Source organism: Mus caroli, unplaced genomic scaffold, assembly GCF_978045245.1.
Source record: "Mus caroli unplaced genomic scaffold, Mus_caroli_1 scaffold_1, whole genome shotgun sequence".
In the NCBI taxonomy this organism is placed as follows: Eukaryota; Metazoa; Chordata; class Mammalia; order Rodentia; family Muridae; genus Mus; species Mus caroli.
In genome coordinates this window covers 153,357,655-153,371,942 of record NW_028227256.1, presented here as the reverse complement: position 1 = coordinate 153,371,942, position 14,288 = coordinate 153,357,655, and the positions used below count along the sequence as shown (strand labels likewise).

The 14,288-nt window shown below is 49.8% G+C and overlaps 1 protein-coding gene across 1 annotated transcript in view; it reads left to right on the top strand.

Moving 5' to 3' along the window:
* Nucleotides 1–561: 561 nt before the first annotated feature.
* Nucleotides 562–14,288, top strand: part of Qsox1 (quiescin sulfhydryl oxidase 1) — a 34,737-nt gene continuing 21,010 nt past the window's right edge. The window contains exons 1-2 of the mRNA XM_021160270.3: nucleotides 562–916; nucleotides 9,232–9,332. Coding sequence (XP_021015929.1) covers nucleotides 643–916; nucleotides 9,232–9,332 — 375 coding nt within the window. The 5' untranslated portion in view covers nucleotides 562–642. The remainder of the gene's footprint in view (nucleotides 917–9,231; nucleotides 9,333–14,288) is intronic.

The following is a 14,288-nucleotide window of genomic DNA, read 5'->3' as shown; positions in this document are numbered from 1 at the left end:
CCCAACAAGGGTGGAGGGATTTCAATGCTAAAGAAACCTTGACTCCCTGGCAGCGGAGCCCAGCCGACTGTGGGAGGGGGCGTCCTGTCCGCTTGTAGGAAGCCCTCCAGCAATAGCGCCCTAGACGGTGGGGCCTCCGGAGGCATGCGTGCTTCTGGCTCCTGTGGGCCTTGACAATCACAATGTCCTACCTCGTGGCTCTTTTCTCCCACCTACTTCGAATTCCCAATGTGAAAACTGCGAGAAGGAGACCCCTGGAACTTTCCAGGAACAAGATAAATCTGTAACGACCATTCCAACGGACTCCGCTTCCGTAGGATACGGGGGCCGAGAGCGGCCAAACGTTACCCCGGTCCCCGCAACGACCTCGAGTGCGGCCAGAGGCCCCAGGAGGCACTCGTTTCCGGACCCTGCTCGGAGGTCTGGCTCGCAGGGGATGGGAACCGCGGAGCGCCGACCTGCACCCGGACCCCGGCTCTGGCAGCTCAGACGCTCGCAGGGGCGGTCCCGGGAGTCGGCCCCGCCTCGGGGGCGGAGCCTCGTAGCTCCTCCTCCTCCCGGGCGGAGGCTGTTGGTGCGCCGCAGCCTCCGGATACTGACTAGTCACAAACTTGAGGGAGGTGGACATTCAAGCCGCCTAGGATGAGGAGGTGCGGCCGCCTCTCGGGGCCGCCATCGCTGCTGCTATTGCTGCTGCTGCTCTCGCCTCTGCTCTTCTCGGGGTCCGGCGCTTACGCGGCCCGGCTCTCAGTGCTCTACTCGTCCTCTGACCCGCTGACGCTGCTGGATGCTGATTCGGTGCGTCCGACTGTGCTCGGCTCCAGCAGCGCCTGGGCAGTGGAGTTCTTCGCCTCCTGGTGTGGCCACTGCATCGCCTTCGCCCCGACGTGGAAGGAGCTTGCTAACGACGTGAAAGGTGAGAAATGGAGGCCTCCTCCGGCCCACCGGCAGGTCCTGCCAGCCGTCCCGCTAGCTCGTTCCCTCCCTCGCAGCTTCCTTGGTCCATCGCAGTCCCTCCCCTCCCCCAATCCATAGCCTTTAAGTTCTCCCCGGCCGCGTCCCCTCAGTTCTCTGCTCCTGCGTCTTCCTCTGACAAGTCTTTGTCTCTAACCTTCGGGAGGGTTTTCTTGTTCCCTGTGCCCTTCCCTGAGCCTTTCTCCAATCCAGCTTTGTAGCAGCCTCCTTCCTCATCCAGGGATCCCTTCTTGCCAACTTCCCTAGCTGTCGAGGTGGAACAGTGCTGGATAGAGAGTTGGCATTCATTCTACCGCCCCCACCACTTTTCTCCACCCCCGTGGCAAGTTACATAGTTGGTATACACATTTCCTTTCTCATCCTTACCTATGAGGTAGATGTCTGTCTTCATCGGGTGGTTTTCCAGTTTGCCTGTCCAGTCCAGGCTTCTCTGCTTCCAGGCCACATTCTTATTTCTCTTCTCCTTGGGTCTGAACTCATTTAGACCTTAGCCTTTAAGCCCATGAGACTAAACTATATGTATGCCTGTGATGTGTGATTGGCCCGTGCTCCAGTCACTGGTCTGGCTATTCCTCCATTCTAAAATGCCAATTATGGGACCCACTCTTCATTTAATTACAGCCTAAGGGGTAGCAGGATAAAAAAACCACCAAACGTATAGAGATTTTTAAAGTGTGCTGTATTATAGGAATGTTAAAATATTGGAAAACTTAAGAGTTGCAGATGAGGGAACATAATAATGGTAATTATTATAGACCAAGTGCTTAAATAGTAGACTCTGTACTGTGGACGCGACGGAATTTCCTCTCTACAGGTTAAAGATTCCCTGCTATACACACATCTTTCTAACTCAAGTCAAGGGTGCTGGGGGTGGGGAAGGGGAGGGGTGGGGAGCAGGAGTGGCATGGTTGTAGGGACTGGTTCCTGACTTTGTCACTTCTCTGTTGAGTGTGTTCCCTAGTTTGTGGTGCCAGGCAGGGGACTAGCAGAGCTCTTAACCCGAAGTAATAGTTGGATGAGAACTGTAAGTGTCTTAGTTAGGGCCAGGAGTTCTAGAGACAGGAAAACTAGCCTCTCAGCCCCTTTCCTGTGCAGTTGATGGTTCTCCACAAGCTCAGATGGGTGTAAAGAGTGCCTTTGTCCATGGTGATTCTCAGACTTCATCTCCCCCTCCCCTGAGCGCTGGCAAAGTGCTTACTGAAGTGGTCTCATGGAATGGTGTGTATTTTTCAAAAAAAAAATTTTTTTTTCCTTCAAGACAAGAGTTTCTCTGTGTAGCCCTGGCTGTCTGGGAACTCACTCTGTAGACCAGGTTGACCTTCAACTCACAGAGATCCACCTGCCTCTAGCTCTTGGGTGCCACCACTGCCTGTCCCCCAAAATAAGTTTTGGCTGCACTTAGAAGCTCTTTTCCCTTGCCTCCAATTTATACTTAACCCACATGCCTCTCTGTCCCCGTCATCCATGTGACGGGTCCTTCACACTATTTTAATGATGTCAGCACATTTGGTCAGGGCAAGAGGGAGAAAGAATGTGGAGCTGAAACACTGAGGGCAAGTCATGCCAGAACAGTGCAGGCCCAGACATCAGAAAAGTCCCCCATCTGTTTCTAAGTTGAGTCTCTTAAGAGGTCTCTAAGGACAACATATGGGCTCGTTCTAGAAGGTTCTTGCATTTTAAGAGGGCTAAAGGGAAAGATTAGCTTCCAGCTGACTCACATGCTTGGCCTCCTCTCACAACCCAGAGCTCCCCTGTGAGCTGCATAGCCAGGCACTGACACAGCCTGTTTATATACGAACATTTCCACAAAGGGTCTTGCAGGGAGCGGCAGTCCTTCTCCGAAAAGAAAAACAAAAGCAAAGCTTAACTTGTGGAAGGAGAAATGGAGACATCAGAGGCTAAACCAGGAGGAAATGGGAGGTAGGGGGTTTCAGTGGAAACTGGGGGGGGTCTCTTTTTGACCATGGGGGTGAGTCATTCCTTTAGCAAGATTGTACAGGTGGAGGGCAGGATCTGGAGTTGGCCTGAAACAGTGAGCAGTGTCTTCCACAGTTCCCTATGGAGAGGCTTGTCTCACTTCTGTGTTCTGAGGTTCCCTGAGGAAGGGTGCGCGTGTGGCCACGGGCTAGCAGATGGCTGCTCTCAAACCACACTAAGAGGCGTCATAACAGTGAACTGCCCTTACCGGCTGCTACAAGTGTCTTCAGCAGGAGCAGAGAGAGTGCATGGACGGCCATGGGGGCTGGGAAGACGTTTGGGAATCCTGGCCAGCTGGCTTCGGGCATTTCATCTGACTGGATGGGGCTCATTTCTTAGCAAGTCTAGTTGGATGGTAGGTTCTCCAGGAAGTCGCTGCCCTGGGGCAGAGCCCTTGTTTCTGAGAGTCTGTTTATCCCTTTCTGTTCCAGAGCAGCTCCTGTTTGAGAAAATGATCCGGTCCAATTGGAACCTTCATTACTATTCACTGACTAATCATTCAGCAAATATTTATTGAGTCACAAAGCATTGATCGCATAGCAGCTGGGGCAATGAACTATACACAGCAGGAGAATGGGCAGCAGTATGAAGCTGTGTTTGAAAAAGACAGGAGTGGTTCACCTACTTCTCATGGTAGGAATTCAAATAAAGGGACAGTCACGGAGGGCTAAGTGGGGAGTCAAGCCTCTGCTCGGCTGGCTGTTACACACCTCTCTCAGGCCAGCTCTTTGCTAAGGACTTTTCATCGCTGTTCGAGAAATGGACGGTGACACTCCTCTTCCCCACACCCTCCATTTATTTAGGCTCTTGATTATGAAGGTTCAAGTTCAAGATAGGAGAGCTCATTGTCCTGGGTCTTTGGCAAGATTAAGTACATCCCGGTATGAGTACGTGTCAGTGAGGTGCTCCCAGCTTGAGCCAGGAAACAGAGCAAAAACATGTCCTAGAATGCTGATGGACGTTCTTTGGTTTTTTCCTTAAAGGTTTGTCTGCTTTGCTTTGCTTTTTTTTTTTTTTAGATTTATTTATTATTATACATAAGTTCACTGTAGCTGACTTCAGACACACCAGAAGAGGATGTCAGATCTCATTATGGGTGGTTGTGAGCCACCATGTGGTTGCTGGGATTTGAACTCAGGACCTTCAGAAGAGCAATCAGTGCCCTTACCCACTGAGCCATCTCACCAGCCCGCTTTTCTTTTATGTGTGAATGTTTTGCCTACATGTGTGTCTTTGCACCATGTGGATAACTGATGTCTGGAGGCCAAAGGGGACAATGATGGGTCCTCTGGTACACAGTTTCAGATGCTTTGAGCTGCCATCTCAGTGCTGAGAACCAAACCCAGGTCCTCTGCAAGGGCTCTTCACCCCTGGTGGAGGTTCTTAACTTGGCAATTTCTGACTTCCCAGCATAGGCAGGACTGGTAGTGGTTTAGGGTTTTCCATGTAGAAGAGCAGCTTACATGGAGCTGTGGGGCTGACGTCTGTAAGACATACGTGTTTGAGTGTCACTGGGCACTGTGGGCATTTTCTTTACTTCTGGGAGCACAGATGACATCTTGAACGTGTGTCCCTGTGATGTCTACCACAGACTATGGTGTAGGGAGGGAGCACACTCGCGACAGCCAATGGCTGAAGCCTCACAGGATTCCAAATGATGGTATGAAGGAGAAAACTTGCCGCCAGTGCTGTACCTCCTCTTGACTTAGGCCTGGACTGTCCATCTCGTGCCAGGAGTAGAGGAGGCATTTTGTCTGTCTCATGACCTCACCGCCTTCAGCAGGGAGCAAGGAAGAGACATGGCGGTGATGGTGTAGCATTGAGTAGCAGCCCTTAGGTAAGGTATGTCTGCTTAGATGGGGCAATCAGAGCTGAGAACAGGCCAGCACCTACTTCCCAGGTCTTCCTGGCTCCCGGTGGTTGGGCTAAGTTTGTATTCCTGTCTTAATTAAAGGATCAGGCTTGCTTAACATTCAGAGGTAACATGGTCATTCTTCTTGCCAAGAGTTGTTTGCCATCCAGAAACCTGGATAGGTTTTGGAGCTGCAAGGGGCAGTAGGTCTAGACTATTGGTCCTGGCTCTCCAGCCCATGAGGAGCTGAGTCCCAGAGAAGAGGCATGTGGATCATACGCGTGTTAGTCAGGTGTTGCTATGAGTCATTCTTCTGTCTCTGGGCTCAGGGTTCTTGAAGCAAGGAGTCTGGGAGGGGAGCCTACTTGCACTTCAGAACACACCTGTGCAAGGGCATAGAGGAATTCCCATGAGCTTTCTGCCTCATCACCATTTCAAAATTTAGGGCCTCTCTTGGTGTCTCTCTTCCTTTCCACTGTCCATTTCCCAGGTACTGTGTTCTGCCCAAGTCTAATAATAGTAGGAAGTGTTTCTCCCCGTGAGCGAGTTGGGAGGTGTAAGAAGCCAAACGCCAGAAAGACCCTCTCGCTCACAAAGCACTTGGACTGTCCATACAGCTGGGCTGTGCCAGTAGGTCACTCAGATAAAGAGCATTTAGTTTAAGTATCTTACTTGGTTTTGCTTCCCACCCACTACCCCCACCCCGGGATGGGCTTACTCTGTGTAGCCCTGACTTCCTGGAACTCACCTGGCTGGCTTTGAACTCAGAGATCCACCTTCTCTATTGGACTTAAAGGCTTGCTCCACCACTGCCCAGCTAGTTTAAGTATCTGAACTGGCTTTTATTTGTGATTCTGGAATCCTGTAATGTCTCCACTTATAACACAGAAAGAGTTGGGGGTATGGCTTTACAGACAAAAGGGATGAAAACAAGAAGACCCAGAAGACAAACAAAAAATGTATTGGTCATGTCATAGTTACTTTCTTTGTTTTTTTGTTTGTTTGTTTTTTGTTTTTAGACAGGGTTTCTCTGTATAGCACTGGCTGTCCTGGAACTCACTCTGCAGACCAGGCTGGCCTCGAACTCAGAAATCTGCCTGCCTCTTCCTCCCAGGTGCTGGGATTAAAGGTGTGTGCCACCACGCCCGGCTGTTACTTTCTTTGTAAGCTTTAGAGCCGTGGTTCTCAACCTTCCTAATGCTGCTACCCTTTAATGCAGTTCCTCATGTGGTGGTGACCACAACCATAGAACTCTTTCAGTGCTACTTCATAACTAATTTTGCTGCTGTTAGGAATTGTACTGTAAATATCTGATATGCAGGATATCTGACAGGTAATCAAGGAGTAAAGAAAGCAAGGCTGGGCTGGTGAGATGGCTCAGCGGGTAAGAGCACCGACTGCTCTTCTGAAGGTCCCCAGTTCAAATCCCAGCAACCACATGGTGGCTCACAACCACCCATAATGAGATCGGATGCCCTCTTCTGGCATGTCTGAAGACAGTTACAGTGTACTTGTGTATAATAATAAATAAATTAAAAAAAAAAAAAAAAAAAAACAAGGTAAGCCCAGTTGGTGACACACACCTCTAACCCCAGCACGTGGGCAGCAGAGGAGCATGGATCTCTATGAGTTAGAGGTCAGCCTGGCCCATATATTGAATTCCTGGGTTCAGATCTTAGACTCACCATCAATTAGCTTACCATACCTTGGGCTTGGTTATCTGATCTGTTTTATAGTTAAGGAAAGCAGATGTGGAGATAAATGCTTCAGTACTTCCTCATTGGGTTGTTGAGAGCACTGAACTAGATAAAATTGAGCACACAATAAACTCACTACAAGTGCTGATAGCGATAGCGTAATCCTTTAAGTAAACCTGAAGTCCTGGTTGCTGTCAGGTATAGAGAAGGTGCAATTATTTCCCCCATTTTCTCTTAAGAGAAGGCTATAATTGGAGCAAGAATGTAAGTATAAAGGTAATGCCTGACGCTCGTACAGTGCGGTGAGGAACAAGTCTATAGGCCTCTCAAGCCGTGAGGCTCCCAGTCTCTCCTCACTGGCAGATGAGGGGGGAAGTCATGGGGGACGGTGGCAGTAAAGCGTGATGATGCAGAACGTCCTGTTCTTTCCACCTCCTCCGTGGTGCGTCCGGTAGTTCTTAAGGATAGCTGGGCCTTTCCTGTAAGTCTCTCCAGAACAAAGTTCTGCTCTAGAGGCAGAACAAAAGATACCAGGCTCAGAGTGTGCCAGATGGCTCTAGGAGATGACCTGTGTGTCTCGGTAGCCCCGAGTCTTCCTTTGGCAGGGGCACAAAAGGGACTTTAAATAGGCTCACCTGTGATTCAGTGTGAAACTCTGGACTTGGGCCAGGGCGATGACCATTGGCAAGCTCTTCTGTGACCTTGCTCTTTCTTTTTTTTTGGTTTTTCGAGACAGGGTTTCTCTTTATAGCTCTGGCTGTCCTGAAGCTCATTTTGTAGACCAGGCTGGCCTCGAACTCAGAAATCCGCCTGCCTCTGCCTCCTGAGTGCTGGGATTAAAGGCGTGCGCCACCACGCCCGGCTTTGACCTTGCTCTTTCTTTAAAGCAGTGTTTCTCATCCATGTGTCGAGACCCCTTTGGAAGTCGAATAACCCTTTTACAGGGGTCACCTAAGGCCATCTGAAAACATCAGGATTTACATTATAACTCATAAGAGTAGCACAATTTCAGTTATGAAATAAATAGCAATGAAAATAATGTTATGGTTGGGGGTTATAGCCTGATGATGGGCTGTATTAAAGGCCACAGCATTAGGGAGGTTGGGAAGCACTGCTCTAAGGGATGCAGCAATCGTGAATGAACCTAGGCATTATCCCAGGAGACTGCTTTAACCCCCCCCCCCCACTACCTAAACGTAGGAAAAACTGAGGCTGGTACCAAAGAGAACGTGCTCTCTAGCACTAGAGCTACCAAGAACTGAGAGCCAGTCCCTGGTCTGGTCTGAGTGCCTACTGTGTGCTGGTTAAGGGTTGTTGGGTATCAGGAGGTCTAAAAGGCCAAAAGACAGTAAGAGATGCACACTCTAGCCATTATGTGGGGCCTGGAACTTTGGGCACACGAGGCAGCTCTTCCTGGGAGAAAGTAGTGTTCCAGCTGAGCTGGAGCTGACAAAGGGAGTTTTCAAGGGAGGTGAACAGAACAGGGTGACTGCAGAAAGGTCCTTGTGTTTGGGGAGAGCATGGAGATAAGTGAGAACCATGCTTTCAGGGAAGAAAGAAACCTTTGGCTTTGCTTTGGATAAATGCTAAGAGGGAACTAAATATGTGGACAGAGGACAGATGTAAAGACATTCAGAACTACCAAGGAGTTGAGAGTAAAGGGCAGCACCCTTAGAACCACAGGCAGAAAGGACTCGTAGGTAGCTGGAGAGGCTAGCGAGACCGAAGCACATTAGAACCTACATTGGAGGGAGGATGTGTGAGGTTATCCCAGGAGACCCCTGTGAGAAGCACTTAGAAGGGAAATAAAGAAACCAGAGCAGGTGTCCGGGCCACTAAGGACAGGACAAGAAAGTGGTGGCTTGTAGGGGAGGACACTCAGGAACAAAGAGGAGACAGAATATGGAGTCAGGTGAGCAAATTGCTGTGGACAAGCCACTGACTGTTCCACAAGAGGAGCCAGCACGAGGGGGAGGCTAGAAAAGTCCATGCCCAATACACAGCATTGATTTCCTTAGTGCCTCAAATCCCGCGAGGCTGTGCTTTATAATTTGACACTGCCCATGCTTTCCCAAGGTTTATGTAACTCTGCGGCTCATGGCGGCCTGACCTGAGTCAGAGCTCAGGAAAGTTGTTTAATACGAACTGATTTCCTGTTGGTTTCTGGTCTGTGCCATTATTTCCTCTGCTAGTTACTTTCTCAGAGAGAAGCCTCTAGGCCTGGGGCCTGAAGAGAAAACAGGACCAATCTTCCTGACTTCCCTAGGCCTGCCTTCTGGAAGGGTCCTGGATCTCCTACTTTCTTCCATCCCTAGGATTTGTGTGTCTGTTTGGGCGAGGCACCTAGATGCTTGTGGAAAGGTTCACTGGGGAATACAAGTTCCCAAGGCATATTGATTCTCTGGGAGATAATCAACTTCTTAGGCAGCTCTTCAGGGACAACAGGTTCTAGGGGCCACACTCCTCATTCTTTCTTTAGCTCCTCCAACCCCTCGCCACATTCCACCAAGGCACTAGAGAAATTCAAACGCCATTGCAAGGCTGCATACCATGTCATTTAACTGCATCCCCCTAAGTGAAGACTGAGGGAATTGTCTCAGAGGTCATTTTCTGAAGAAAGTATGACTGTACTCATCAGAGCTCTGGGGTTAATGGCTGTGGGGATTTGGATAGAAGACAACAGAAGGGGCCAGCTTCTCTTGCTTACTGGGGCCATCTTTATCTTTTCAGACTGGAGGCCAGCACTCAATCTTGCTGTCCTGGACTGTGCTGAGGAGAGCAACAGTGCTGTTTGCAGAGAGTTCGACATCGCTGGCTTCCCAACTGTGAGGGTATGCGAAGGGGGAGCTACAGTTGGGTGGTTCTGGCTGAGCACACAATCCTCTGTTCTGCATTTCCCTGGCACCTTCCTGGGCTGCTGAGCTCTGAAGAACCTCTGAAGTTCTGGCCCCTGGAGCACTGTCCTTCCATCTGATGAGGCATCTGTTTTAGAGACAGAGGCTGAAAAGAAAGGGGTGCCCGTGTTCTGAGAAAGTCTGTCTTTATGGAGGAGAGAACATGTGCTAATGTTGGCGAGGGTAGATCCCAGGATTGGGTGAAGTAGTTGTAACATAGGCTAGTGAGGGCTGCTACCTCTCAAGGGTCTTTTTAGTTGTTCTCACTTCTGACCCCCAACTCTTGGAGGTCTGATTGTAGTCTAAAACCAGGATACAGACTCTAAACTGTGCATGGGCAGGATCACCCTCTGGGGACCTGGTGGCTCTTCAGAGACACTGGAATGCTTCATTCTCATCAAGCCTTGACCCACTGGAGCTTCAAAGTGACTTACAGGGACAACCTCACCCCCAATCAAAATGTGCAGTGTGTCAGGTGGCAGGGCTTCCAGCGACAGAAGTAACCAACAGCCAAGGCATGAGGGTTCTGCTACCCAGCTCTGGCAGAAATGACATGAACCCGCTGATGATCCCCTGTCAGGGACCACAGGACACCAACAATTTTTAAAAATAATTTACTTATTTACTTTAATTTTATGTGCATTGGTGTTTTGCCTGCATGTAGGTCTGTGTGAGGGTGTCAGTTCCCCTGGAACTGGAGTTACAGACATCTATGAACTTCTGTGTGGGTGCTGGGAATTGAACCCAGGTCCTCTGGAAGAGCATCTTTTAACCAGTGAACCATCTCTCTAGCCCCTCCATTTTAATGACTGAACAATTGTCATGGTTCTCAAGAGCCCTTACACAGCCCAGAATAATACAGTTGTAGCAGTTAAGGTAGGATAAGGGCCCTCCCAGGGCTCAGCTCCGCTCACCAGAATAGTATCTAGATAAGCAGTTTGTCTACAGCTATTAGAGCTATCAGGAGATGCCTTGGAAGGCTGAAAGGCCAAGTGTTATCCCTGGAACAAGATATCTCTGAGCTCAGGGGCCTCCAGGTTCAGTCAGATCTATGAGCTGGGACTCAGCCTGACCACTCAGCGGTTTCATCTCCAGGAGTGCTAACCTCCGGAGACCCCCCCCCCCCCGACACACACACACTGGACTCAGAGGCTCCCCATCCCAGAGGCGTCGCTTCCTAAATGGTCACCACTTTAGATCAGGACCCAGGCCCAGGCCCTAAGACCAGGTTGATTTGGGGAACAGTGTGGCACATCATCCAGGGAAGCTTTTATCAGCCACCTCTTTTTTTTTTTTTAAAGATTTATTTATTTATTTATTTATTTATTTATTTATTTATTATATGTAAGTACACTGTAGCTGTCTTCAGACACTCCAGAAGAGGGAGTCAGATCTCATTACGGATGGTTGTGAGCCACCATGTGGTTGCTGGGATTTGAACTCCGGGCCTTCGGAAGGGCAGTCGGGTGCTCTTACCCACTGAGCCATCTCTCCAGCCCATCGGCCACCTCTTTAAAGAGAAAATCTCCCTGGCAAGGACACTGCTTGTCCTCAGCCCCAAGGCAGGTAATAGTAATTCCGTGAGAGTGCTCTGTCTTTGTGCAGAGCCAGAGTGGGCAGTGCTAAGTGGGAAAGCTGTGGGGACGCCAGGGTGGCAGCAAGAGCCATCCTCCATAGGCTCACAGTTTCCGCTCTCTTGAGTCCTCAAGACTGTCTAACCCACAGGGAGAGCATTCAGGACTTGCAGTCAGGGCTTTGTAGGGCTGACACAGGGAGCTTTCTGTTCAGCCAGGGAGGAGCCAGGCATCTGGGTGTGAGGAGGAAGCCCAGATGGTTGCAGGTCTGGAGGCTCCTCAGCACCTGCCTAAGTCACGAAGTACACGCAGCCTGGATGCCTCAAGTGATTAATCACCTTACCTGCCCAGCTGGCTGTGGGAGAGCCAGGCAGGAACCTCACCCGGTCCGTCGCGCTGGCTTTCCCCTGTTTCCAGACAGGTAACACCTGGCTGGGCCAGTTCAGTAGACAGATGTCCATTTCCTAAGCTCTGTCTGGCCTCCCTTGGCAAGGCTTCCCATGGCTTCCCCGAGGGGCCTACTGCTTAGTTCCATCTATGGCCAAATGGTTCAGGCTGTCGGAATGCCTCTGCTCTTAGACTCTAAAAGACTCTAGGCAGTACCTTTGAAATGATTTCTTCCTGTGGCTTACAATAAGACACACACATATGTATATATTACATTGTGATCCCGAATTTGATGTGTGTTAACTATTGCTAAAGCAAAAGTTAATGATATTTTCTATTAGGGTAAAAAAAAAAAAAAAAAAAAAAAAAAAAACTGGCTGTCATTTACTAAATTGACCACTAGGTTGCTTCTAGAGTGTTTTAAAACAGTACTCACACATATTTCAGGTCTCCAAAGTCTTGCTCATGAAAGCCTAAAGTGCCTGTAGACACACCTTGGCCAGGCACCCTAAAAAGCAGAGCAGATTTGAAAAGTCAGCCAGCTGGCCAGATGGCCCCACTGGCAGCCTGCTGCCCTGTAGGGACCAGGGCCTGTCTTTGCTCCCTACCCGTGAGGCTGGGAGAGAGAGAGCCCTAGGTGAGGACCAGTGTTGGGTAGGGATCCTTACATGTAGAGAGTTTTGTTGGTATGATGGGGACATACCCACACAAGTTTGGCCACCACAGTAAGTGACATGTGTCACTGTCCTTTTTCTCTGCCTTCAGCACCTTGCCACTATACGCATGTGTTAAACTTCCACTAGCCCTGCCAGTTTAGAAAATACCTAGCCCTGAAGGTCGGGATCCTGCTCCATCAGGTCCCCACTAGGCTGGGGCAGAATGCCTTTGGGAGGTGAGTTGGTAGTAGGTTTTGGCTGAACAAACCCTAGGCCAGAGCAGTGCCCCTCATCATGTGGGGAAGGCCTATTTAGTGAGAATTACATGGAAAAGTACAGCAGAGAGTCTTCTCTCTGAGATGACACATCTATTGATGTCTATTGATAAGATTGCCATGTACGAAGAAAGGTCCTACCTGTGGGAGTGCCCGGGCACTGGCGCTGGGATGGGGTGGGGTAGATGTTAGTTCTCCTCTTGTTCCCTGATCTAATGGCAGTTTCTGTGTGGAGGGTACATCCTGGGGATACCCTGAAATAGCATCTGTCATCGGGTGCCCAGGGCTGTGTTCCCAACTGGGGGAAAGGCTAGGAACGACTGGCACAGGGCACAGATGGACATCTGGTTGGGAGGCAGGGAGCAAATGCTGGAGGAATTGACCTCTCTTCCTGAAGTCTTCACCTGCTCATCAAAGAGAACCTCCTGTGGGAGGGGGCTCCAGATGTGTGTAAGGAAGGGTGGAGTCTGACTAGGACAGAGGAGCATGGGTAGGAAGGTGAGAGCTAGGGCTTATTGTGAGCTGAACTATGTGGTGTGGCATGTGGTATGGTGTTCAGGTTCATGTTGAAGTCGAAGTGAGGCAAGGGAGTAGGAGCCCAGGAATGGCAGGTCCTTGGAAGCCAAGCACACTTGTGGAGTGCAGAGCCTGGGCTGTCACTCTGTAAGATCCTACTGGAACGCTGTAGCTCGAGGGTGAGTTCTCAGGACGACAGAGACAACTTAGGTGTCTCCTGTTCTCTGAGAAGTGGACATGGGCTCCCCTCTCCATTGTCGCCCACTGGCTTCCAGACACCTTTTACACTGATCTTTCCTAGCATGGAGATTAGGTAACTAAGGCTGTCACTCTTTGTGAGCTCATTATGAAATGCTTGAAGACCTGATTATGTTTCTGAGAACTGGTCCTATACACTTGGCTCCAGGGCCACCACCAGTCACTACTGGGACTTGGGCTTTTGGTTCCTAGTGTCTTGCCTTGTGCTAACAGTAGTCCTGTTGTGGAAAGACCAGAGCCTCACAGGAGCAGCCTCACAGTCAGGGGAGGCAGAGGCTCCTTCCTGGTTCTTGTTTTATGGTGACGGATTAAAAGACAGCAGCAGGCTGGAGAGATGCCTCAATGACTAAGAGCCTTGTTATCTCCTGCAGAGGGCCCAGGTTCAGTTCTCAGCACCTTCATGGTGGCCTAAAAAGCATCCTGAACCCCAGGGGATCCATTGCCCTCCTCTGACCTCTGTAAGCACCAGCCAGACACAGGCATGGTATATATGCATGCATGTGGGTAAAACACATATACACATAAAATAAGGAGAGAGAGAGAGAGAGAGAGAGAGAGACTGAGACTCTGCTAATGAATGAACTGCTGCCTGCTCTCAGAGAAAAGACTCAGTCCTGGATGCTTTGTTGATTTTTCTCAAGGGTAATTGACCTCAGATGGCACACACCTCCATGGCTGACTTAACAAGAATACATTTTCCTGAGGACAGAAATGTGCCCTGACTAGATTTCCACTTGAGCCTTCAAGATGATGAAAGGGCTATCATTGCTGGATTGGACAGAGGTCTGCTAAGCAGTTAAGTGTGCTAGACACCATCAATACCAGGCACAGTGGGGCTTGCAGCAATGTATAAGCTGTGAGTACTGCCCAAGTCAGTCAGGTGGGTGGTCGTCTTAGTCTCTGCTCTGTTGTCGTAAAGAGACACCATGACCAAGGCAGCTCTTATAAGAGAAAGCATTTAGTTGGGGGCTTGCTTACAGTTTTAAAGGGTTAGTCCATTATCATCACTGGGGAGCATGGTGGCATGTAGGTAGGCATGATGCTGGGAGGTAGTTGTGAGCTACATCCTGATCCGCAGACAGAGAGAGAGAGTGGGGCAGGTAAGCAGACAGACAGATGCTGGGCCTGATTTGGGCTTTTGAAACTTCAAAGCCCACCCCCAGTGACATACTTTCTCCAAAAAGGCCACACCTATTCCAACAAAACCACACCTCCTAATCCTTCTCA